Here is a 24,143-nt window from a genome sequence, read left to right on the forward strand (position 1 = left end):
ACTGGCACCTTTAAATAGCAGCCTCCCACAGAGGCAGCTGATGCATATTTATTAAAAACAGGGTTTTGGTGTGAGCTGCTGCTAAATCAGTCGTTTGTGGACTTTCTCCTCGTTTCTCCCTCCAGTCAAAGTCACACAAATTTGTCGGGAACATTTTTATTAAAGTGATTTTTACAAAAAAACGCCCAAAAAACAACGTCTGAACAAAGTTTTTGAGCTGTTTTTCTTCATGTTGGAGCTCAAATCTTCCAACTGAAACAAATAAAGTAGCTCAACAGGAGAGGTTTTACAAATCTACACGTGCTGCTGCTGTGTCAGTCTGCAGGTTGACGTGTTTAATGCGTGTGTCGACGCACAAACACACACACATTTGTATATCACAGACAGCTCGGCATGTGTGTGGGCTCGTCGCTCCTCCAGCAGCATTATTTCTGGCAGGGGAGTGGGAGGCTTCATGAGTTCAATTATTGTTTCTGTCTTCATTGAAGAAAAAAAAACGGTTAAAAGCTTTTATCTCATTCATTAAAACAACGACTCGTCTCATTAACATTACAAAAATGTTCCTTATAATAGCTATATGCATGTGTAAATCCCTATAGGCGCCGCATTTCCACATCACAGAGAGCTTGTTTTTATATCGACAATCACAAAAATGTTGAAGATTAGCCCGAAGCAATCTGGGATTAAGAAGCTTATATCGATATACATTCATTCATTACTGCACAGAGATTAAAGTGAAGGAGGACAGAGGAGATATTCAGACAGAGACGAGACACCAGGGGAAGAATAAAAGGAGAGGAGACAAAGGAGGATGCGAGGAATCAAGGAGAGAGAGGAGACGAGGAAATGACTTTGAGAAGAAACAGGAGAAGACAAGACGAAAGGCAGAAAACAAGGAAAGGAAAAGGAAAGCTTTGATGAGGGAACAAGAGATGACATGAAAGGAAACAAAGAGAGGAGATGAGGAGGAGAGAAGAAGAGGAAATAAAAAGGATGATAAGAGAAAACAAGTAGATAAGGAGAAAAAAGAAAAGGAGATATCAAAACAATCATCAGAATGAACAAGGAGAGAAGGAAACAAAGGGAGAAGTTAGAAAATGGAGGGAGGAAACAAGGAAAAGAAAGGAAAGCTGAAAGGAGTTAAGTAAACAAAAGGAGAGGAGGACACAAGGAGAAAAGAGGAGAGAAGAAAAAGAAAAGGAGGAAACAAATGTCAAAGGAAATGAAAGTTTCCTGGAAATAAGAGGAGAGGAAAAAAGGAAAGGGGTGTAAAGGAGAGGAGGAAGGAAAAGGGGAGAAAGGTCAAGGAGGAGAGGAAAGGAAAGGAAGCTCAGAGGAGATGAGGAAGATGAAGAAAGGAAAATATGGAGAGAAGGAAACAAGTTGAGGAGAGAAACACAATGAGAAAAAAAAGAGAGTAGAACAAAGAAAGGAGGAACAAGGAGAGGAGGGAAGCCGAGGAGGAAAGGAAGAAAGGAAAGAAGGAAAAACAAGAGAGGAGAGGAGGGATACATAGAGAAGAACAGAGAGAAAACAAGCTAGGAAAGAAGGATGGGAGTGGAAAGAGGGCAGGAAGAAGAAGGAGAAAAGAGAAGAAAGGGAAAGAGAGAGAGACAAGAGGAGAGGATAAAGAAAGTAGGAATAGAAGATAAAAGAAACCAGAGAAGGTGAAGAGGAGATGAAAAGAAAACAAAAGGAGAGGAGGCAAGGAAAGGAAGTGAAAGGAGAGAACGGAAAGAGAAGAGGTGGAGGAATGTGAGATAAATGATGGAGGGATGGAGAAATAAATACTGTTACATGAAGAGAAAGAGATGAGATAAGAGATGCAGAGAGGAATCAGGAAATCAGAGAGGAGGAGGAGGAGGAGGAGGAGGAGGTTTCCGTCTCTGCAGTGATTTGGCAGAAAGAGAGAAAGAGGAGAGGAGAAGCAGAAAGACACCGCAGGGAGACGGATGATTTCCTTCTCCTTGTTTTAGTGGAGAAGCCTCAGGAGCAGGAGGAGGAAGGAACTTTGTGAACTCCAAAATAAAAGCGTGCAGAGAGCGACAGAGGGGACATGACTCAGCCTGACAGGAAGCCTCCATCAGAATAAAAGAACAGAGTCAGAGAGGGTTCCCCATCAGTGTGACGAGTCTGATCGAGATGATCAGACCCAGAGGAGGAGGAGGAAGAGGAGGACGAGGAGATCATTAATTACAGGCAGTGTTTTATAAGAGATGAAACCAGAATAAAAACACAGAGTATTCTTTAAAAAGGACAGAAATGTTACAGACTAGAAAACAAAGATATTAGGAGCTGCGACACGCAGCTTGTTTGGTGTCTGGGGAGAAAAATCTTTGCTGAATCACAACATCAACTCACAGAAACCGTCTAAAAATTACACATTTTCGTTCTCTGCTTATTTAATTAACCCAGTCTCTGATTAGTACCCTCAGAGCGCCTAATCGTTCCTCAGAATTAATCATTTACACCCTTGAATTAAATGATGCATGTTGAGAGGATCAGTCTTTGGTGCTGGTGAGTGAGAGTGTGACTCCCCCTACAGGATGACATCTGCTACTACAGCTCAGTGCTGACACAGAAACCACCTGTTCAATCTGAACCAAACTAAACACCATCATGGTGACCGTCACATTATCACATGAGTACTCAGCGCTCGTGGGTGGGACCACACCGACCTCCATGTTGATCTCAACTACACACCTGTACGGTGATGTGTACAGATGTGACGCTATTGCAGTAACAAAACTGTCCACAGACAGATGTACAAGGCATATTAACACCTGGTCGCTTGTGTATTAGCTCCTGCTACAACAGGTGACACACACACAGACTCACAAACTGAAAATATTACCACCTGACACTGTCGCGGCTGGTAAACATAGAAGTCAATTTCAGCTTGATGCGACTGTAAACAAACCGCGGCATCCATGACACTCACAGGAAAGATTTGGGATTTACCAACAGGAAGTGACGCGACAGTGATGGACATCGATATTAAAGTTCTTTAAAGAGGAATTTATTTACTACTACACACCCAAAAGAAAACTTTGAGAGAATGTCCAGGAAGTCGCCTTGCTAGCTTCTGAACTTCCAGGCTAACTGACCCCCCTGCTTCCAGTCTTTACGCTAAGCTAGGCTAATCACACCTCATCTCACCTCCTCCAAAATGTTGAACTATTCCTTTAAGATGCATCAGATCAGCTGAACTGGGTCACAGTGTTGAGCTGTAAGTGATAAGTGACGTACATGAAGTTAATCTGATGACAGTGCACAGCAAATGTAACGTATATACGTTAAAACAGCTACGGCGCAGTGGGTGGTGCAGGGGTGTAATCAGCTGGATTATCAGCACTCCGGGCTAATTAATGATGACAGAGTGCTCACAGGGTGTCATGGCCTCTTTTATAAAGAAGCTAAAATGTGCAGCGAGGCGTTGGGAACTTTCCGGTAATTAGACCGAGCCCAAAACACAAGAGATAAAAAGGTGGACGAGTCTTTGAAGGAACTTCTCTTCAGCGCGAGCTGTCAGAGTTTTCTGCTCCACAGGTGAGCCTAATTAGATAAATGGTAAGCAGCTCCACGGGCACACCTCCTCCCACACCGCTAATTATAGTCCCCACCGCCTCCTGTGTGTTACAACAACACTCCACTTCAGTGATACATCATGACAAAGATCTGCGTACGCTCATATTTTTGTCTGTGTGCTGTTAGATTTAAAATGCAGGTGTTCACATACACAAACCAAAAGTGTCCTGATGTTTATTTTCTTGAAATGTCCCTTTAAAATCACCTTTAGTTTAATATGTTGGTGAATAACTGAACTAAATATGAAATAAAATCTTTAAGAAATTGTTTCATTTTGTGGTTTCTGTTGGAGATACTAGAAACGAGCATGTATTCGATTCACATACAAACATTTTTATGGGTTATTACTTTAAAAAAAGGTTCATTTATTCCAATTCAATTCATTTAATGTCTTAGAAGGAGAATATTTGACTCATAAATCAAAGTTTAGGATCATTATTAAGACAATATTATTTACAAGTTTTACACATAATGAGCTCATTAATTCATTTACACACTGCAGGTCTTTACTGACCTCTGGTGGCGTTCACGTGGATCTTTTCTTTGTGAGCAGGTACTTTTTGTGTGTCTTCTACTTTTGGTACGTTTATCGTCGCACCAGTGTTTTATTTTAGTAAGACTTAGATTTTTTAGACTGCAGGACTTGATCGGAGAACATCTTCCACCACTGATGTTTGCAGGATGAAACACTCACCTCCTGCAGACTTCATGTCGTTTCATCCTGCAGCTGAGGTCAGTTTTTGATACATTTTCACAGCAGGAAAAAAGAAACTTCTCAAAACCCTCCTGCAGGATAATCCACTTCTCTTCTGTGCGATCATCGCGTTCGAAACACTCTCACACACACTGACACACTTCCTCAACAGGTCCTGCAGAGCTCATCAGTGCACCTGTCTGCTGTTTCGCCTCCACACTTCCCCCTGCTCTCCTATTGGTCAGGAGAAATTAAATTGATCGCAGCTCTTAGGAGCTCCCCACATTATTTCATAAACAGTTTACCCTTGTGTGCACATTGATAGTTAATGCCAACACTTTAAAGACCATAACAAGTATTTTCAACAACATTAAACCGAACCTTGATGCTCAACAGTCGCCGCTGACAAATTAAAGGTACCTTAAGTTAAATTTTCCACCTTTTGTTGTGTTTTTGTTTGCATCTAACAAGAAGCTAACCCTGACGCAGCCCTGAAAAAGCCCCATCAGTCGACCTCTGGCGTCTGAACGCATCATTGTCTTTTCCTGTCCTACATGTTCATGATGTGAACTTTAAACTAAAGCAATCGTTGGTTTTTGTTTTGAGAATTTAAAGTATTTTTTAGGCCTGAAGAAGTAAAAGTATCCAGCTTTACCTGAGAAACACTAACAACATTTTGAGAAAAGCGAGGAAAATAATAAAAACTATTTCGTCTTAATCGTCCTTTAATCTTTTTTTGACCTCAAATCCACTGTTCTGGGATCTGTTTTCTGTCGGTGGTGTCAGTGTTGTGGAGCTTTTTTCCCTTTGAGTCCCGTCTTGGTTAAGAAGATGTTGGTCTCCATCTAGTGGTTGAACAATGAAGCCAAACACTGACTTTTCATTGGATCATACTGAAGTTTATTCATGTCACTGCTGACAGAAAGAGACGAGAACCAACCCATGGTACAGTATAAGCTGCTCAACAAAATAATCATCGTACAAAAATACAGTAACAAATGCATTAACAGAAAGTGCACTTTGTAATGAGGTTAGAGGGAATGAAAACCTGTAAACTCCGACAGAAAACACGTCTATACCCTGATTTTATCAGAGATGAACACGAAAAGCACAAATGATACCGCACATCTCCAGAAGCAGATACAAGTTTGAACAGAATCTGTAGTTCAAGAATAATTCAGAAGTGCTTGTTTCGTAACTAAAACTGAAGTTTGATATCGTAAATAAATCAAAAGTTAATAAATAATATGAAATAAGTTAAAAACAAGTTAAAATCCTTTAACGTCTCCACATGTCGCACCTTAAATACACAAAGCAAATGACGGTAAACAGACTAAAAGTAAATGTGTAACTGCATAACAGAACAATAACGTTAACGTTTCCTTTAAATGGTCGTCATTTGATTGTCAGAAAAAACTTCGTACAGTTTCAGAAACACAGTTAACTTAGCTACGAGTCTTTACTGTTAACAGTGTGTAAACGTCCTGAAACATCAGGTAAGTTTCCCTCAACCAGAACCCACCAAAATATATTTAAAAAAACATAAACAATGTAAACAACTTTCACTTTGCTTGTTTTAAAACTAAAGTCATGAAAAAACCATCGCCCACTAACGCACAGACTAGCACATTAGCATATTAGCGTGTTGTTGCTTTGTGAAAGCAAAATATTTGCATTAGAAAACAATGAATTGTGGTCAACAAGGGTTTAAAATATTCCTGTTCACCTTTCCTGAAAAAACAGGAAATCAGTAACATCTAGGCCGACTGATGAGCTGCCTCTTGTCCACGAACCTCATAATAATGTTGTGCCATATCTAACAGTAACCTTCTGTAAATCTGTCTTTAGATCAGGTCTGTCTTCTTCTCTGCTTGTTGCAGTCGACCCTTCACCAGCAGGTTAAACAGGAGTACCAGGATGAAGATCTGGGTCTGGGTTCGTGCCCCGAAAGGGCATCCAGCACCTCCAGAACCTCCTTAACCTGCCATCCAGAGAGACCCTTCCATCGCAGCAGGGCGGGCAGGAGCTCCTCGTCCTCTCTGTGGTTGAGGGGAAAACACAGAACAGAGTCAGTATGATGTCAGTTCCTCTGATGTTCAGTATCGATGACGGCTTTAAAAAAAAACAAGATGAGGAACTGGCTTTAAACGGGAACTTTGCAGGTTTAAACCAGTTTTTCATCACCACGGTGTTGGTAGTGTTTGCAACTGAACATCTGCATCCTCACATCATAGATCATAGTTCAAATAACTGCTCATAACCACTGTTCTGCCCGTAAAACACTCGGCTGGACGGTCAGAAAACGTAGTTATTATTCTCAATTTCATAGTTAGCGTAGTTTCTGCGGTTAGCCTTTGTAGGACAGAGTTGTCTGGGCAATTTATAGATCAATTTACCTCCATGTGAGACTTTCTTTCTGCATGCTCGCAGCTGTGAGCTTCACCGCGTCGATGTCTTTATCCGTCAGCAGCTCTTGGATCTTCAGCAGCATGAGGTTCCACCGTTGGACACCAGGAGCCTGATACGACAGAGGATACATGTCATGAACAAGGAAGAAGAACGAACACTCTGTGTCCAGTGATTAATACCAAAATGTTGGTCTCACCAGGGCTGAGATGGTGTCGTGAAGACTCTCAGCATCTTCGGTAACTGTTTGTCCAACATAAGGATTCCAGCGCTTTTCCAGTTTCTTCAGGCTTCTTCGGACAAGATGTTTGAGGTAAGTGTGAGCGATGAGCTTGTAGGCCTCATCCATCACTCTCTGAGAGACGCAAAGACAGACACAGTTTGGTTTTAGTCAGGAACAACAGCACTTGGGTGATGTTACTGTCATTGTTATCAGTTGCAAATCTTGAGAGTCGAGATTTCCAACCTGGAAAATGTGAAGCCTCAGATTTTTGACGTACCTTTTGCACATCCTGACACCACGACAGCTTGGGGAAATACACCTTCACTCCGAGGATCAAGAAGAAGAACTGCTTGTTCTCCGTTTTGAAGTAGTTCTTCAGGTGGCACTGTGGGACAGCAAAACAAAACACTGAAATGTGTTTGATCTCATTTTGTCCAAAATAAGATATATGCATAAACAGCAATAAAAAAACATCAGTGATGATGTCGAACAGCTACCTCTGCCATGTCAGCAACAATCTCCATCAGGAGTTTCAAAGTAAAATCCTCCATGTTTTCAAGAGTTGTCTCAATTTCCTGGAGCAGTGACTGTTTGATGCCTCTACTGTTGGTGTGGACGTGCTGCCTGAAAGGAAATATACAAACATAATATGCGTTAAGGAAGAGCAACACGTTTGAAATTAAATGAATTTAAATTTGGACGAAACAGAAAATACTCACTTGAGCTCTTTACAGGTTTTCAAAGTCTTGAAGAAGTGTTTCGTTTCCGGTTTGTCCATTTTAACTTTTTTTCCAAGAATATCAGTCTGCTCAGACGTGTACCTACACACCAAAAGACAATATTCTCTCATTTCATAGGTGATGTTTACAATTATCTCACGATCTGTGCAGATAGAGGAATTACTTGTGAGGTAATAATGTCTGAGGACTCTCACCTCTCCAGAAACATCAGCAGCTCCTGGAAACAAACCTCCCGGACTTCATCGGACAGTTTTGAGCTGATCTTCTGTGCTTCTCTGGGCATGGCATTAATACACTTAAAGACAAACAGAAGTAAGGAAATAATATTATTATACAACAAATGAACTGACAGGCAAATATAGAGTTTAACACACAAGTTAATCAGAATCCGTTCTCATGATCTTCTTTAATAATTACCCGAATGGTGTTAATATAAAGTCCAATGCAAGTTTCCTCATTATCGCCAACGTTCTGTCGCGTCTCGATCTGCAGGATCCTCTCCAGATGTGCTCTGACCTCTTTCTGTGGACAAAAAGAGGCAGAAACATGTGAGAATTAGCTCCTGAGAAGAGGAATATGTGTTGACAGGTATTTCTATTATTTTGTTCCACTAAGCAGCGCACACATTATAAGTTACTATTCTTACCTGCACGTTTACAAGCAGTTTGTTCTTTGCCTTTTCTGCCAATTCTGTGAACAGCAAGAGGTCGATTCTCTCGATGGGATCCATTTTCTGAAGGTCGGGATGACCGAGCATCTCCTGACTGGAAGAGAACCACAAATAATGACATCAGAGCTGAACAGCCGAAGAACATTTTGAATTATGTCCATGCAGAGAAAAAAAATAGCTTACATACCTCAGATATGTATGCGTGACCCAATTCACCAGCACAAAGGAGTTCTTGCAGGACTGGACGTTCTTGAGTAGATGATCGATGTGATCAAGTGTCTGACGATGGTAGCAGTCAATCAGACATCCACTCAAACCCATTTTCTCCAACAGGGGACTCAGCCTCATGAGCTCATTGTGCACAGTCTCCTGCACATTGAACAGGTGCTGCTGAAGGTTCTGGTCCAGATCTGACGGTGGCTTTGGGAAGTGCTGGGACACTGATTCTTGTATGAGGCGAACAGCTTTCTGTTTCTGCTGAGCTGAGTCGGTCCTGGGCCGCAGTGAGCAACAGGATCCATCCTCAGAGGGGTTGACATCAGAGGTCACACCCAGAAGTTCTGGCAGTTCCTGCAGTGGGACCTCCTGCTCCACCTGGGTGGTACAGGTGTTCTGATCCAAGGGGTTGTCGTACCCGTTCGCTGCCTGGTTGCATCCTATGAAAGAGTTAAGGGCACTGTTAATGCAAAGAAACTACACATGCATGTCACAGTTCAGTTCTGTTAAACCCAAAAGGGATTTCATGTTGTTGTCAGTCTGGTTCCATCACCAGCCTCAACATCGACTAGATCCATCTGCACAATATTTTAATTCAACATTCACGTTTCACAGATGACGAATCCAACTTTTCTTGAGGTAACATTCATGGTTTGGAGTAAAATATCTCTTCTATTGCCGAGAAGGTTTTCACATACAAGGGATTCGCTTTGGTGTTGTAATAGTCTTGCATAGCCGGACCCGACCCCCGTCGACAAATGAACGAAAAAAGCTATATTTTACGATGTTAAAGAAAGTGAGAAAATAGTTCCTGGCTCCGTCTCTTTATCCGGATCCACACTAAAAGTTAATCGGTACTATTCTGGGAGGAGACGCATCCTCCGTCTGAGTTTCGTGGAAATCAGTTCGGTAGTTTTTGTGTAATCCTGCTGACAAACCAACCAACCAACCAGCAAAAACATGCACGGGCAAAAACATAACTTCCTTGGCGAGACTCTTGAACATACATCAACGGGATGAGAATGACCTAAAATGGCAGAAACAACCTTTGGGGAAAGTTTGTTTGACTTTGATTTTTTAGTTTGGCCAATGTCCAATGGAGGGGGAGGTGATTATGACCTATACTGCACACAGCCACTAGGGGGTGATCGATATGTTTTGCTTCACTTTTTGGGAGTTATTACTGTCTGTCGTCCATCTTTAGATTCAGTTCATGCTTGCGAAACACAAAGATACATAGATAGACATAAGCTTTGCTTCCAATCTGGCCCGGTGGACGACTGTAAGGACACCAAGAACTGCACCAAGATCAATTATGATTCTTTCTAATAATCATTTTTGATCCATGGAGGTTTTATTTTCCTAAAATGTTTTATACCTTCACTGTTCTACCTCCTTGCTAACTTAGTGGTCTGAAAGTTGTGGCAACCTCCGCCTTTACCGCCGGCTCATGTTTCAACCACAATCTTGGCACAATCTTCCCCGAGGTTAATTCAGGTCAACTGAATTGTTTGTTCAGGCATTTGTCTGCCACACCTGCAGATCTGGTTTGATCTGGTCAGATTGTACCTACAGTAACTTCCTAATAATGCTCCAAACCCTTTGATTTAGCCGCAGCAATCTAGTGTTGCTGACAGTTTTTAACACGTTACACCTGCTCCATTTCTGTGATGTGATTTTAGAGAAGGGAGTCAGAAGCAGTTTTGTTGCATTTCTACTTTTAAAAATCTCACTAATCTTTTCCTGTGGCACCTGCTGTTTTCTTAGTTTAACCCTTTATTGCTCAGTTTTCATTCAACAAACTTGGACTCATTTCAAGCTGTATTGAAATAAAAATCAATAAAGACAGCAGAAACGAAGATAATAATGATAACTAATGCATATAAACAATCAAATCAAGCTCACACATAATAATAACAGTCTCTTACCATCTTGTACGTCGTTGTTGTTATTCTCTATTAGAGGCTTCCTGCTGTCTGCTCCCCAGGATTTGCTCCTTCTTCTTAATTTCCACATATTCTTCATCTCCAGCTGTTCAGTCTGAATCGTTCCGCTCAGATTGTGTCTCCTGCTACTGTTTCTCTGCAGAGCTGTTTATATGCGAGCCAGCAGCTCTGACTCCTTATGAATGCCGGACGGGGTTTTCCCATCACATCATCACCACTGCAAGGCCAGCTTTCGCTTTCCTCTCACTGTAACGGCTTCCCACCAGCAGAGGGAGAGTTGTTGCATCATGAGTAAGCATCAGTAATAACATAAAATATTAAAACTGCAGCTGCTGACACTGCTACTTCTAATAAATATATAACTATTATGATACTAATGTGTACATTATATATTTTGGCAACCATTTTGAAATCTTTTCCACAGAACTTTTTGACTGACAGCAGGAAAAGTGTAAATATTAAAATGAAAGATGGCTCACTTCCAAACTTTCAGTTTCAGGGTCCTGTTACATGTTGTCATGGCTTATTGGGACATTTTAATAGAAACAAAGCCACACCTGAGGGTCAAAATGTCTACTGGCAATATGCTAACATCAATATTGTCTGGTGACACAGTTACACAATATAAAATAAACATCAGTTAAGTCCACTAACTAAGCAATAGCTGCCTGAAATCTAAAAGGCTTAAACATTGTTTGAAAAATAGGGATTTCTGGCCACGTTTTTCACGTCTTACATCTCACGTTTATCTGAGGGAAGTAAAACAGACATATTTCTGTTTTCTCTCAAGCTTATTTGAGGAAAAAGGTACATGGATGACCTTATTTTCTTACATTTCCAAGTGGATGTCAATGAAAACCCTAACCTTAGTTCATCATGCATCACAAACATCATAATCCTATCCTCAAAGCTTAATCTTGTGATAGTTACATACATACTGATCATTACTTAGCTTTTTCGTTTGCTGCTCATCTGAAAGGCAGAAACAACAGGAAAGTGAGAGGGAGTCAAACACTGTGCCTGCAGATATCTGTGGATTCAGATATCACGCATGCCTATTGCACTGAGTCACAGGTCAAAAGGTGCCGCTGTGCACACTAACCCTCTCGCTGGCAAACTGTATGAAAAGGAAGTCGAAAGTTGAATTGTCTGAATAACATGTTTGTGTTCAGATCACTTACTTTAATATTCAATTGCTCCATTTTCTTCTTCACAGTGTAAATGAAACATGTTCGTTGGATTAAGCTCCGTTGCAAATGAGTGTAGGTGTTTCTCATGCTGACAAGGATGACAGCAACATTTCCATTTCAGAGAACAAAAGGCATTCAGGGAGTGAAAGCTCTTTGGGATATTCCCTACTATCTCCTCCACATGCAAAGCCAAGGGGATATCCAGTATCCGACTTAACTTTACTACCAAGTTCAGGAGAGCGGGACATTCCCCTGAATCCCAACAAACCGACACATTCAAGTTCAAATACATGTTTGATGCAAGAAGAGTCAGAAAACCAGTGGGTGGAGCCAAAATGCCTCTCAACCCGGCTGAAGCATTCAAAAGAGGTTTTATGTGGTTACAGGGATTTTTTTTATTTCAGTGTCTTTTAATATAATGCAGACCACAGTTCGGTTTCAATAAAGCTTTTGCATGTCTGAGTCAGTGAAGTATTAAGAATATAAAATCATATCAAACAAGAGAGAAAGCACTTAAATAAAATCAAAACAAAATAGAATAAAAGAGAGAGAGCTACAAATACGTTGGTATCACAATATAAAAATAAAACAATTTATAGATAAAATCAGAGTTGTGATAATAAAATGTGACAATAACATGACTAAAAGTCTACAGCCACACTAGAGTCTCCATTAGGCTGTACTGTACTTAAGGACATCGCCTCTCAGTCTGGTAACGTCACCAGAATTAAAACTATAAAGATTTTAGAAGTTTAAAGTTTTGAACAGACTCTGTGGTCAAAGTATGAATCAGAAGAGTTTGTTAAACATACTTCAAGGAACAAAATAAACCATCACCTACCAAAGCATAGATCAGCATCCTTGCTTTGTGAAAGAAAAAGTAAATGTTTTGCATTAAAAAATGAGAATTTTTGACAAATGAGGTTTTAGAAAATCCTGTTAACCTTTCCTGAAACAGCACTTGTTTGGCATTTATCAACATTTAGGCTTTCTGACGAGTAGCTTTTTGTACACAGACATAATGATAATTTTGTATCATAGATTATTAAACCTTATCTTAAAAAAAAGTAAAAGCAGAAGCTGAGTGGGCAAACATTTTGGAAAATCAGCTGTGTCCTCTTCTCTGCTTGTTGCAGTTGATCTCAGCATAAACAGCAGCACTCTAATACAGATTCGGGTCCGGGTTCATGTTCAGGAAGGGCACCAAGCACCTCCCGAGCCTGCGATTTAGAGAGACCCTTCCATTCCAGCAGTGTGGAAAAGAGCTCCTCATCCTCTCTGTAGTTGAGGGGAAAACACAAGAAGAGTTAGTAAGATGCAGTCCCTCTGATGGCCACTAGATGCTTGCTTTAAGAAAATCCAATATTCAAAAATAGCTGAGAGCCAGAACTTCTGGGTATCTTGATATTATAATATCAATAGGTAATGTGCCAGTCCATCTCTACTCTGCTGTGGTACCTGCCTCTTCCTCACAGTAAATCATTTGACCCAATTTTTATATTGTAGCACAGTTACAGTTCTTCTAAATGTACACAGACGGCCAAAGCAACACTACCGGGAATACTGCATGCTCGCAACTGTGAGCTTCACTGCGTTGATGTTGATGCACTCCAGCAGCTCTGGGATCTTCAGCAGCCTGAGGTTCCACTGTCGGACACCAGGAGCCTGATACAACAACGGATAAATGTCATTAACAAGAAATAAGAACGTGCTGTGTCCAGTGATTAATACCAAAATGTTGGTCTCACCAGGTCTGAGATGGTATTGTGAAGACTCTCAGCATCTTGGGTAACTGTTTGTCCAACATCAGGACTCCAGCACTTTTTTAGTTTCTTCAGGCTTCTTTGGACAAGATGTTTGAGGTAAATGTGAGCGATGAGCTTGTAGGCCTCATCCATCACTCTCTGAGAGACGCAAAGACAGACACAGTTTGGTTTCTGACAACAACAACAGCACCCAAAATTACAAATATACAAATTCTAATAAAATTGGATTTTCATTGTTTAATGTAGCAAATTAAAGTGAAAAAAGATGCGTGAGGCAAGATTTTCCCTGTACCACTGAAGATGTAATTTTTAATATACCTCTTGTACGTCCTGACACCACAACACCCGAGAGAAATGTGTCTGTACATCAGAGATCAAGAAGAATTCCTTGCACTCTGTTTTGAAGTAATTCTGAAGGTGACTCTGTGGGACAGAAATTGTGCAAAACAATTTTTATTTTTAATTTGTATTTTGGCAAACTGCTATTAGCAGGACAAAAAAATGAACTTTAAAAAGCTACCTCTGCCATGTCAGCCACAATTTCCATCAGAGGCTTCAAAGTAACATCCTCCATGTTTTCAAGCGTTGTCACAATTTCCTGGATAAGGGAATCTTTGACGCCTTCACTGTTAGTCTGGACATGCAGCCTGAGAGGAAATATCACAAATGTCATTTTAATGCGTGTGATCCTGGGAGCTGTGTTGTTGGGGGCAATAGCACCTGGTAGGTTCTTCAGGGCAAATTGATCTCAGGGGAGGGGACATACTAAGAGCAATTCAAAGAGCCCAAATGAATGGAAAAAAAGCAAGGAGCAATTTGCTTGGAATAGGGAAACCAGGGCACCTTCCTGAAGCTAGACCTGACCTACCAGTTTAACTGAAGTGAATTATTAATTGGTAGAGAGACAGAAATACTCAAATACTCACTTAATTTCTTTACAAGTTTTCAAAGTCTTGAAGAAGTCTATCTTATTTGATATGGACTTTCTCCTCTCTTTTCTCTCAGTCTGCTCAGAGGCATACCTACAAATCAAAGATCAGATCTTTGTGATCAAATCTCAAATTATTTATAAATGCATAATTTTGTTCGAAGATTTTCAGATTAATTTCTTAAGTAAAAATAGATTCTCACCTCCCCAGAAACATCTTCAGCTCTTGGAAACAAACCTCCCGGACGTCATGAGACAGTTTTGAGCTGATTTTCTGTGCTTCTTCAGGCATGGCATTGATACACTTTAAGGGAATTAAAAAAAAGGCCAAACAAAACAAAAAAGGGGGGAAATGAATATTTAATTTTATTAAGCGAAAAAAATTGTAATTACTAATTAATATTAAAAGTAAAAGTAAAAGTACCTGAATAACGTCCACGTAAAGTCTAATGCAAGTTTCCTCACTGTCACAAACGTCTTGGTTTCTGTCAGTCAGCAGGATTATATCCAGACGTTCTCTGATCTCTTTCTGTGGACAAAAAGAGATACAGAAACTACTAATCTAAAATCTACTTTTTCTTACAAAAAGCACCTTTAAAGACTTTTTATGGTAATTTTTTTTGTTTTGTATATTGACCATGATTTCATTTTTAAGAGCAATAAAAGGGGAAAACATCGAAAGGGGTAAATACTTTTTATAGGCACTGTATATACGTATATATATACACCGATCAGCCACAACATTAAAACCACTGACATTGATCATCTCATCACAATGCGATGTTCTGCTGGGTTCTGCTGAATCATAAGCAGCCCATACATTACAAGTCAGTATTCATACCTGCACGTTTACAAGCAGTTTGTTCTTTGCCTTTACTACCAAATCTGCGAACAGCAGGAGGTCAACTTTTCTGATGGGATCCATTTTCTGAAGGTTGGGATGACCGAGCATCTCCTGACTGGAAGAGAACCACACATAATGACATCAGAGCTGAACAGCCAAAGAACATTTTGAATTATGTCCATGCAGAGAAAAAAAAATACCTTACATACCTCAGATATGTATGCATGACCCAATTCACCAGCACAAAGGAGTTCTTGCAGGACTGGACGTTCTTGAGTAGATCACTGATGTGATCAAGTGTCTGACGATGGTAGCAGTCAATCAGACATCTACTCAAACCCATTTTCTCCAACCTGGGACTCAGCCTCATGAGCTCATTGCGCACAGTCTCCTGCACATTGAACAGGTGCTGCTGAAGGTTCTGGTCCAGATCTGACGGTGGCTTTGGGAGGTGCTGGGACACTGATTCTTGTATGAGGCGAACAGCTCTCTGTTTCTGCTGAGGTGAGTCGGTCCTGGGCAGCAGTGAGCAACAGGATCCATCCTCAGAGGGGTTGACATCAGAGGTCAGACCCAGAAGTTCAGCCAGATCCTGCAGTGGGGTCTCCTCCTCGCTCAGCTGTTCCTCGCTGGAGTTGGAGGTGATCTCATCCGAGGGGTTGTCGTACCCATCAGCTGCCAGGTCGTATCCTTTAAAGGAGTCCATTTCAAGCTTTTAGTTTTAAGTACTGGACATAAAACTTTAAAATGTAAAGAAATTATACACACGTCACAGTTCTGCTGATTTAATCCTAACATGAGTGTTAAACCCGATAGGAATTACATTTTTGAGTTGGTCTTGTCCACTTATGAAGTTATTATGACTAAGGTTCGGTATGTTATGATATATATAGATCAACCGCAACATTAAACAAACCTGCCAGGTCTCACGGTATAACATTTTCATTCAGGCCCCACTTTCATTTGGCTTTCAGAGAAGTGAATCAGAAGAGAAGCCCAAGTAATAGGACAGGTTTTTTCTTTTATTATTATGTCTACATTATTAATATTTTTCTGTCATATATCTTCTGTTCATTTGTTAGTTTGACACTTAACTCCACACATAACTCCAGAGGTTTGTTACTGTACACAAATAGTAAACTTGGATTGATGGCTCAATAGCCAAATCTAAAGCTATACTAAAATGAAAATCAAGCTAACAACAAGACAGTCGGTTGTACATAATGAGGATAATAACAACAGTCTAAATAAAAAGAGGCTGGTGCATGTAAACTATGTAAAGTGCACCCATAAACATAACAGGCTCTTACCATCTTGTATGTTCGTATTTGTTGTATTTCTCCTTTCCAAAATTCTTCTCATCTTCGGTTTGTGTTTGCACCTATCTTTCTCGGAGCCGTGCTTGTCTGAACCAGCTGCCCTGCGATGCCTTTTTTAAAGGTGGATTTGTGATAATATCAAAAATGCACTTCCCTTTCTTTTCTGTCATTGGATCCTGCCCACAGGGTGAAGTTGTTGAATCATGTTGAGAAAGCCAAAATCATAACATAAAACACTACTACTACTACTGGATGGAATGGAGCCTGACGTTGGTGCTCCCCTGATTTTCAACTTTTTTCACTTTCTCTTGATTCTGATAGGCTGCAAGGTGTTAATTAAATCCTGATATGCAGAAACCTCTAGAACTACTCAAGTGGCCTGATTGTCTCTCATATCTCTTAATGTGCTGTACTCACCAGGGTTTGACAGAGACTGTTGTAAGGGAGAGGAGGGGCTGTGAAAGTGTGGGTGTGGCAAAAGTGATATAATGAGTGCACACCTGTGGGTGAAAGAACAACAGGAGAGTGTGTGTGTGAGGAAAAGCAGAGACAGAAGCAGAGGAAGAGGGTCTGGAAAGGAAGGAGTGTTTGGAGTAAAAAAAATCATGGGAGAGACCAAGTATCAGGACCAAGGTTCCACTATCATCGGAGCAGGTTTAGAAAAATGTGACCTTTTTTGCTGCTGATACACGTGTGAACTACAGCTCCTGACTGTGAGTTTTTAACAGTGGATCGTTGCACTTCATTGGGACACTTAGCATTTCCTTTTTGCCCAGAGACTGCCTTCCTTGACTTTATCACTGCTCCCCATTTCACACTAGCCCACATCCCCTTACCCTTTCATAAACTTTGGAAATCACCACATCTCCCAGTTTGGACCCTCCCTTCCCCCTCCTATCCCAGTAACACCACATGGACTGAACACACACACATGAAATACATGTTTAATTCAATCAAGAAACCAAATTACTACTACTCTGGACAGTAAAAAAAACAAATAATCCAAACTGATAAAGCAGAACCGGAGACACCACCTTTTTTTATGGCACACTTTCTTTATCATTTTCAAAACATGGCACCTACATTACCCACAATGCAACGTAGCCACTGAGTAACATCACTGGGGGCAGTTTAGATTGCATGCAGTTTCTACTACTACTAGTAAAAAAAATACTACTTTTTTTGCATATGCAGTTTTACAGGACTGCGCAGGAAATTCGAGCCCGAATGGCAGTACATTATGCAGCACACAGCCTGTTCAAGGCAATGGAGAGATGCGTGGGTGGGCTCATTCTTTTTGGTTTTGAACGCTTCATCACCCATTAGCATTAAAAATCTTAAAATGCATGTTTATAATTTCACATCCTGCCCCAAGTTCCTTTAAATGAAAAGAAAAGTTTGAACAGATTCTGTAGTTGAAGTGTGATTCAATGCAAAGATAAGCATATTACAATACAGTGGCCTTATGAAAGAAAAAGTAAATGTTTTGAATTGAATAATGAGAAATTTTGGCAAACAAGGTTTTAAAAATTCCTTTGAACCTTTCCTAAATCAGTGCTTGTTTGGAAATCATCAACATTTAGGCTAACTCATACGCAGCTTTTGGTACACAGACCAGAAGAAGTGGAATATTGATCTGTGTGTGGGTTCATGCCAAGGAAGGGCACCTAGCACCTCCCGAGCCTGCCATTTATAGAGACCCTTCCATTCCAGCAGTGCATACAGGAACTCCTCATCCTCACTGCAGTTAAGAGGAAAACACAAGAAGAGTTAGTAAGATGCAGTCCCTCTAATGGCCAAAAGGTGCTTGCTTAAAGAAAAGCTCTGAGTTTCAGAGTCATTAGGGCCACTAATGAGTCATTGACCAAACTTGCCTTCATGTGAGATGTAAGGGCTAGGTAGGCCCAGATGAAAATGGTTGTTAAGCTGTCGGTGGGTGGTAAGTAGTGTCGTACATTCACAGTCCTCCCTCCCCTGAACAGTTACAGTTCATCTAAACGTACACAGAGAGCCAAAGCAACACTACCAAGAACACTGCATGCTTGCAACTATGAACTTTACTGCATTGCTTACTAGAATAATAACTTTAATTTTAATGAAGAACATAACCACTGTTCTGCCTATAACGCATTTGGCTGGATGGTCAAAAAACTTTAAAGTCATTTTTCTCAGTTTCATAGTTGGCATAGTTGCTGCGGATAGCCTTTGTAAAATCAGTGATCTGTTGACCTTTACTAATCCAGATGTGATTGTGTAACAACAGCAGAGCCGTCACTGCTGAAAATACAATTCAAATCATGACCATAAAATCGAAAGTCGGATCAAATCGTGGATTTGGAGTATCGTGACACCCCTAATATGTATTAGCATCAAAATATACTTCAAGTGTCCAAATTAAGATGCTCCTTCAGGTGAAAAAGCTCCCTGATAGTTGCTGCTATCCATTAGAGGCAAAACTGGCTGACGATGGTGACGGTCAACATGCCATTAAGTCTCTTGCCCTCTTGTGTCACTGCACACACCTTCCTTTTCACCAATTATGGGCCAAATTTTTATTTTATAGATTGATTTACCTCCATGTGAGACATTCTGACTGCATGCTTGCAACTATGAGCTTCACTGCATTGATGTCGTCGCACTCCAGCAGCTCTGGGATTTTCAGCAGCATGACGTTCCACTGTTGGACACCAGGGGCCTGATACAACAAAGGCTAAATGTCATTAACAAGAAATAACAAGCACTGTTTCCAGTGATTAATACCAAAATGTTGGTCTCACCAGGTCTGAGATGGTATTGTGAAGACTCTCAGCATCTTGGGCAACTGTTTGTCCAACATCAGGACTCCAGCGCTTTTCCAGTTTCTTTCGGCTGCTTCGGACAAGATGTTTGAGGTAAGTGAGAGCGATGAGCTTGTAGACCTCATCCATCACTGTCTGAGAGACACAAAGACGGACACAGGAAAAACGAAAAAAAGGTTGCAATAGATGCTAATTTAAATAAATACAGATATTTGGTTGATTTGTCTTAAATAGTACGTTTAAAAAAAGTATGACTATATTGTTTTTTTAAGTGGGGGGTGGGTTAGAATGCCCCCTTACTGTGGAAAATGTAACTTTAAACATACCCTTTGTATGTCCTGACACCATCCTAACAGCTTAGAGAAATGTGTCTTTACTCCAGAGATCAAGACCCATTGATTGTGCTCCGTTTTGAAGTATTTCTGAAGGAGGCGCTGTCGAACAGAAATTGTGCAAGACAAAGTTTTGAAATTTGACCAATCGAGGTGTTGTATTTTGGCAAACTGCTATTTGCAGGACTAAAAAATGAACTTTAAAAAGCTACCTCTGCCATGTCAGCAACACTTTCCATCAGAAGGATCGAAGTAACTTCCTCCATGTTTTCAAGCGTTGCCATAATTTCCTGGATAAGGGAATCTTTGATGCCTTCACTGTAAGTCTGGACGTGCTGCCTGGGAGGAAATGTCATAAATGTCATTTAAAAGAATCGTCATCATCATATTTATTTTCTTACGGTAAGCTAAGCCTTTTAACTTGGTACATCCTATAGTGATTATAGTGCATTTCTATATTGTATTGGCTGTTTTAATAGTCCCCTTGAAGAATCGCCGCTCCCCCTTGGAGGGCTATGCGTTTCCCTGTGATCCTGGGAGCTGTGTTGTTGGGGGCAATAGCACCTGGTAGGTTCTTTCAGGGCAAATTGGTCTCAGGGGAGGGGGCATACTAAGAGCCATTCAAAGACCCCATATGAATCTGCCATAAAAGACAAGGAGCACTTTGCCTGGAATAGGGAATACCCCGCCCAGCCTCTCAGTGCACCTCTGCAAGCACAACAAGCACAGAACAGACTGACTGTGACAGGATGCATGGGATGCGCTTCTCACGCACGTGTCTGCTGCATCGTGTGATCTAAAGATTCTGAGTCTCGCCTATTTCTACCGCAACATGTTGACCCTACACAGGGTTGACCCTTCTCCAATCCTGTTCGTGAAATGAATGGACAGGAACTCTAGGTGTAGCCGCGTTGAGGAGTGTCCGCTTCAGGAAACTCAGTATTGCGTTTCAACCTTTTGCAGATGATGTTGCTCTGTTGGCTTCTGGCAGTCACAAGTCTTCTGTGAGCTCAGATGATTAGGATGCCTTCTGGGCGCTTCCCTTTGGAGGTTTTCTAGGCACAACCAAGTGGGAGGAGACCTCAGGGCAGACCCACAACTCGCTTGAGGGAATAAATATAGTAAATCTGGTCTGGAAATGTCGAAGATGAGCTGAAAAGCTTTTCTGGGGAGAGTAAGATCTGGAATACCCTGCTTAGCCTCTGCAAGCGCGACCCAACCCCGGAAGCAAAAGAAAGTGGACGGATGAATGTTTTCACTGTGTTTTTATTACAAACTGTGTTCATAAGAAATTATCCCTAACAGTAAGTTTAACTGAAGTGAATTATTATTTGGCAGAGAGACAGAAATACTCAAATACTCACTTAATTTCTTTACAAGTTATCAAAGTCTTGAAGAAGTCTATCTTATTTGGTATGGCCTTTTTTGCTTTTTCTCTGAGAATCTCAGTCTGCTCAGAGGCGTACCTACAAATCAAAGATCAGAACTTCGTGATCAAATCTCAAAATATTTCTAAATGCATAATTTGGTTCAAAGATTTGCAGATAATTGATTAATTCCTGAAGTAAAAATAGATTCTCACCTCCCCAGAAACATCTTCAGCTCTTGGAAACAGACCTCCTGGACGTCATGAGACAGTTTTGAGCTGATTGTCTGTGCTTCTTCAGGCATGGCAGTTATTAGCTTATTTTTTTTTAAAAAGCCGAACAAAACAAAAAAAAAGGGATTTAAATTAAATCCATATTGACAAAGTTATCTGCACACAGACACACACACACAAGTCAAACTGAATCCCTTCGCATGCACTTTTAAAGTAACAAGAGACACGTTTTAAACATCTGCTTTACTAAGTACCTGAATAATGTCCACGTAAAGTCCAATGCAAGATTCCTCACTGTCACAATCTTCTTGGTTTCTGTGAATCAGCAGGATTTTATCTAGACGTTCTCTGATTTCTTTCTGCGGACAAAAAGAGATACAGAAACTACTAACTCTAAAATCTACTTTTCTTACAAATAGCACCTTTAATGATTTTAGTAGTGGTAATTTTTTTGTTTTATATATTGACCATGATTCTATTTTTAAGAGCAATAAAAGGGGAAAACATCCAAGGGGTGAATACTTTTTATAGGCACTGTATATATATATATATATAGATGTATATATATATATAGATGTGTATATATATATATATATATATACTGGTCAACTTCTGACTTATTCTGACCTTGCACTCTTCCTTGCATGCATTTTCTTTATGACTCACGATAACATAAACTTTCATTGATCCCTACAAGGGTAATTCACTTAAAAGCATGATGCGTGAGCACCCCAAACATTATTAAGTTCCTATTCTTACCTGCACATTTTCAAGCAGTAGGTCCGTTGCTTTTGCTACCAATTCTGTCAACAGCAGGAAGTCACCTTTTTCTATGGGAGCATTTTTTTGAAGGTCAGGATGACCGAGCACCTCCTGACTGAGAGAACCACCATCACAACTGAGCAGGAGCAGGTTTCACTTCTGAACCTCATATTATACTATTCAGTAATAATAACAGAGTTACTGAGAGCACAGGAGGTACATTGTAAATGTCAGTTAATTTACACTTTTATGTTTAGTATGTTTGTGTAAACTCATACTTGTCCTTTAAATGCGAGCCGACAGCCAGCAGGTGATTAATGTGATTAGCTCAGCTTAGACAGGAAACAGGAGGAAACAGCTAGCCTGGCTCTATTCTCATAATAACAAAATACACCAGCAGTCACCTCTAAGATGGGTGTGGTCCAACCTTTGAGCACTGAATACTAGTGTAATAATTTAGTAATGACTACTGAAACATGAAGGTGTTGACGGCTGGTGTGGCTGGTGTGATCTCATCGCGAGATGGTTTCAGAGTTGCTGGTGGTAGTTTAACATTTATCATATATACAAGAGAGTAATATCACAGCCCAGAAACAGACTTTGCCAATACTGTTTCTGGAAATTGGGGTGCAATGATATAAATCTTCTTATCTACCTTTTGGCAAGAAAGTGAATATTCCCCCAAATTATTTTATTACAGGTCATAAGAACATTTGATTTTGTCATTGGTTGAAGCACAATGGTGCTGTAGGTCAGTTACTCTAAGTAAAGGAAGATATAGGATGTAAAATGGGGGGATAGCTTACATACCTCAGATATGTATGCAGGACCCACTTCATCAGCTGAAAGGATTTCTGGCAGGACTGGACTTTCTTGAATAGATCACTGATGTGATCAAGTGTCTGACGATGGTAGCAGTCAATCAGACATCCAATCAAACCCATTTTCTCCAACCTGGGACTCAGCCTCATGAGCTCATTGCGCACAGTCTCCTGCACACTGAACAGGTGCTGCTGAAGGTTCTGGTCCAGATCTGACGGTGGCTTTGGGAAGTGCTGGGACACTGATTCTTGTAGGAGGCGAACATCTCTCTGTTTCTGCTGAGCTGAGTCGGTCCTGGGCCGCAGTGAGCAACATGATCCATCCTCAGAGGGGTTGACATCAGAGGTCACACCCAGAAGTTCAGCCAGATCCTGCAGTGGGGTCTCCTCCACACTCAGCTGTTCCACCTGAGTGGTGAAGGTTTTCTGATCCGAGGGGTTGTCGTTAGCTGCCAGGTCGTATCCTATAAAAGAGTCCATCTCAAGCTTTTAGTTTTAAGTACTGGACATATGACTTTAAAATGCAAAGAAGTGATACACACATGTCACAGTTCTGCTGATTTAATCCTTATATGAGTGGTAATTTTTGAGTTGGTATTGTCCACTTCAAGCAGTTGCGATGACAGAAGTGGTGCTGCCATGCTGTCAACGTGGTGATGGTCAAATCACCCCACACAAAAAAATTTAAATGAAATGAGCGATGCTATTTTTTCAGAAAACAAAGTGTTTTGACTTAAGGTAGCAAGCTACCTGTTTCAGTCACCATAAACACAGCTGTAGATGCCCCAAGGTCTCGTGACCACAAAACCCAATGTAGATGGCTCAACCTCCCGTCGAAGATATCAGTTTATTGTTGCCACAAACACAGCTGGAAAGTATCTGAAGGTCTCCTTCAAAATATCCAGCGGTGTCACATTTACAAATGTTGAAATGCTGCGGTCCCTCATCAATAATATCCACCGTCCCCTCCACCTCCTTACATGAACATGAGTTCAGCAAGGAGGCTTAAGGGGAGCTGTCGTGTTGTCTACATTTTGCTTTTTTAGAATCACTATGTTATGATATACATCTATCAACCACAACAATAAAACCACTGGCCAGGTCATGATTTGGGGTTTTGGTGTGGATTTTCTCCGTGCTTGGTGTGTGGTTTTCTGCTTGTGTTTGTTTTAGAGGTGCAGCGGAGGCTAGTAATGGTTCCTGGAGGGCTGGAGCTTCTGCCTCACACACCTGCAGCGAATCTCGTTATCACTCCAGCCTAAATACTCTGGTCTACTCTTCATTCAGCCCCTCAGCCTCC

General features: G+C 40.8%; 2 protein-coding genes across 2 annotated transcripts in view; both read right to left on the minus strand.

The window, feature by feature from the left end:
- Window positions 1-4,370, minus strand: part of kcnh5b (potassium voltage-gated channel, subfamily H (eag-related), member 5b) — a 128,614-nt gene extending 124,244 nt beyond the window's left edge. Inside the window, exon 1 of the mRNA XM_073483629.1 lies at window positions 4,283-4,370. Coding sequence (XP_073339730.1) covers window positions 4,283-4,298 — 16 coding nt within the window. The 5' untranslated portion in view covers window positions 4,299-4,370. The remainder of the gene's footprint in view (window positions 1-4,282) is intronic.
- Window positions 4,371-5,159: 789 nt separating this feature from the next.
- Window positions 5,160-11,433, minus strand: LOC141010642 (exocyst complex component 3-like protein 4). Its single transcript, XM_073483695.1, has 11 exons — window positions 10,466-11,433; window positions 8,509-8,977; window positions 8,298-8,415; window positions 8,069-8,173; window positions 7,846-7,946; window positions 7,631-7,732; window positions 7,409-7,535; window positions 7,189-7,296; window positions 6,888-7,043; window positions 6,679-6,800; window positions 5,160-6,321 (listed from the first exon to the last, which is right to left on the minus strand). Exons 1-11 carry the CDS (start codon window positions 10,560-10,562, stop codon window positions 6,171-6,173), a joined length of 1,656 nt encoding a protein of 551 aa, XP_073339796.1. The 5' UTR covers window positions 10,563-11,433; the 3' UTR covers window positions 5,160-6,170.
- Between the last annotated feature and the right edge of the window lie 12,710 nt (window positions 11,434-24,143).

This window comes from Pagrus major, chromosome 16, assembly GCF_040436345.1.
Source record: "Pagrus major chromosome 16, Pma_NU_1.0".
NCBI classification, from domain to species: domain Eukaryota; kingdom Metazoa; phylum Chordata; class Actinopteri; order Spariformes; family Sparidae; genus Pagrus; species Pagrus major.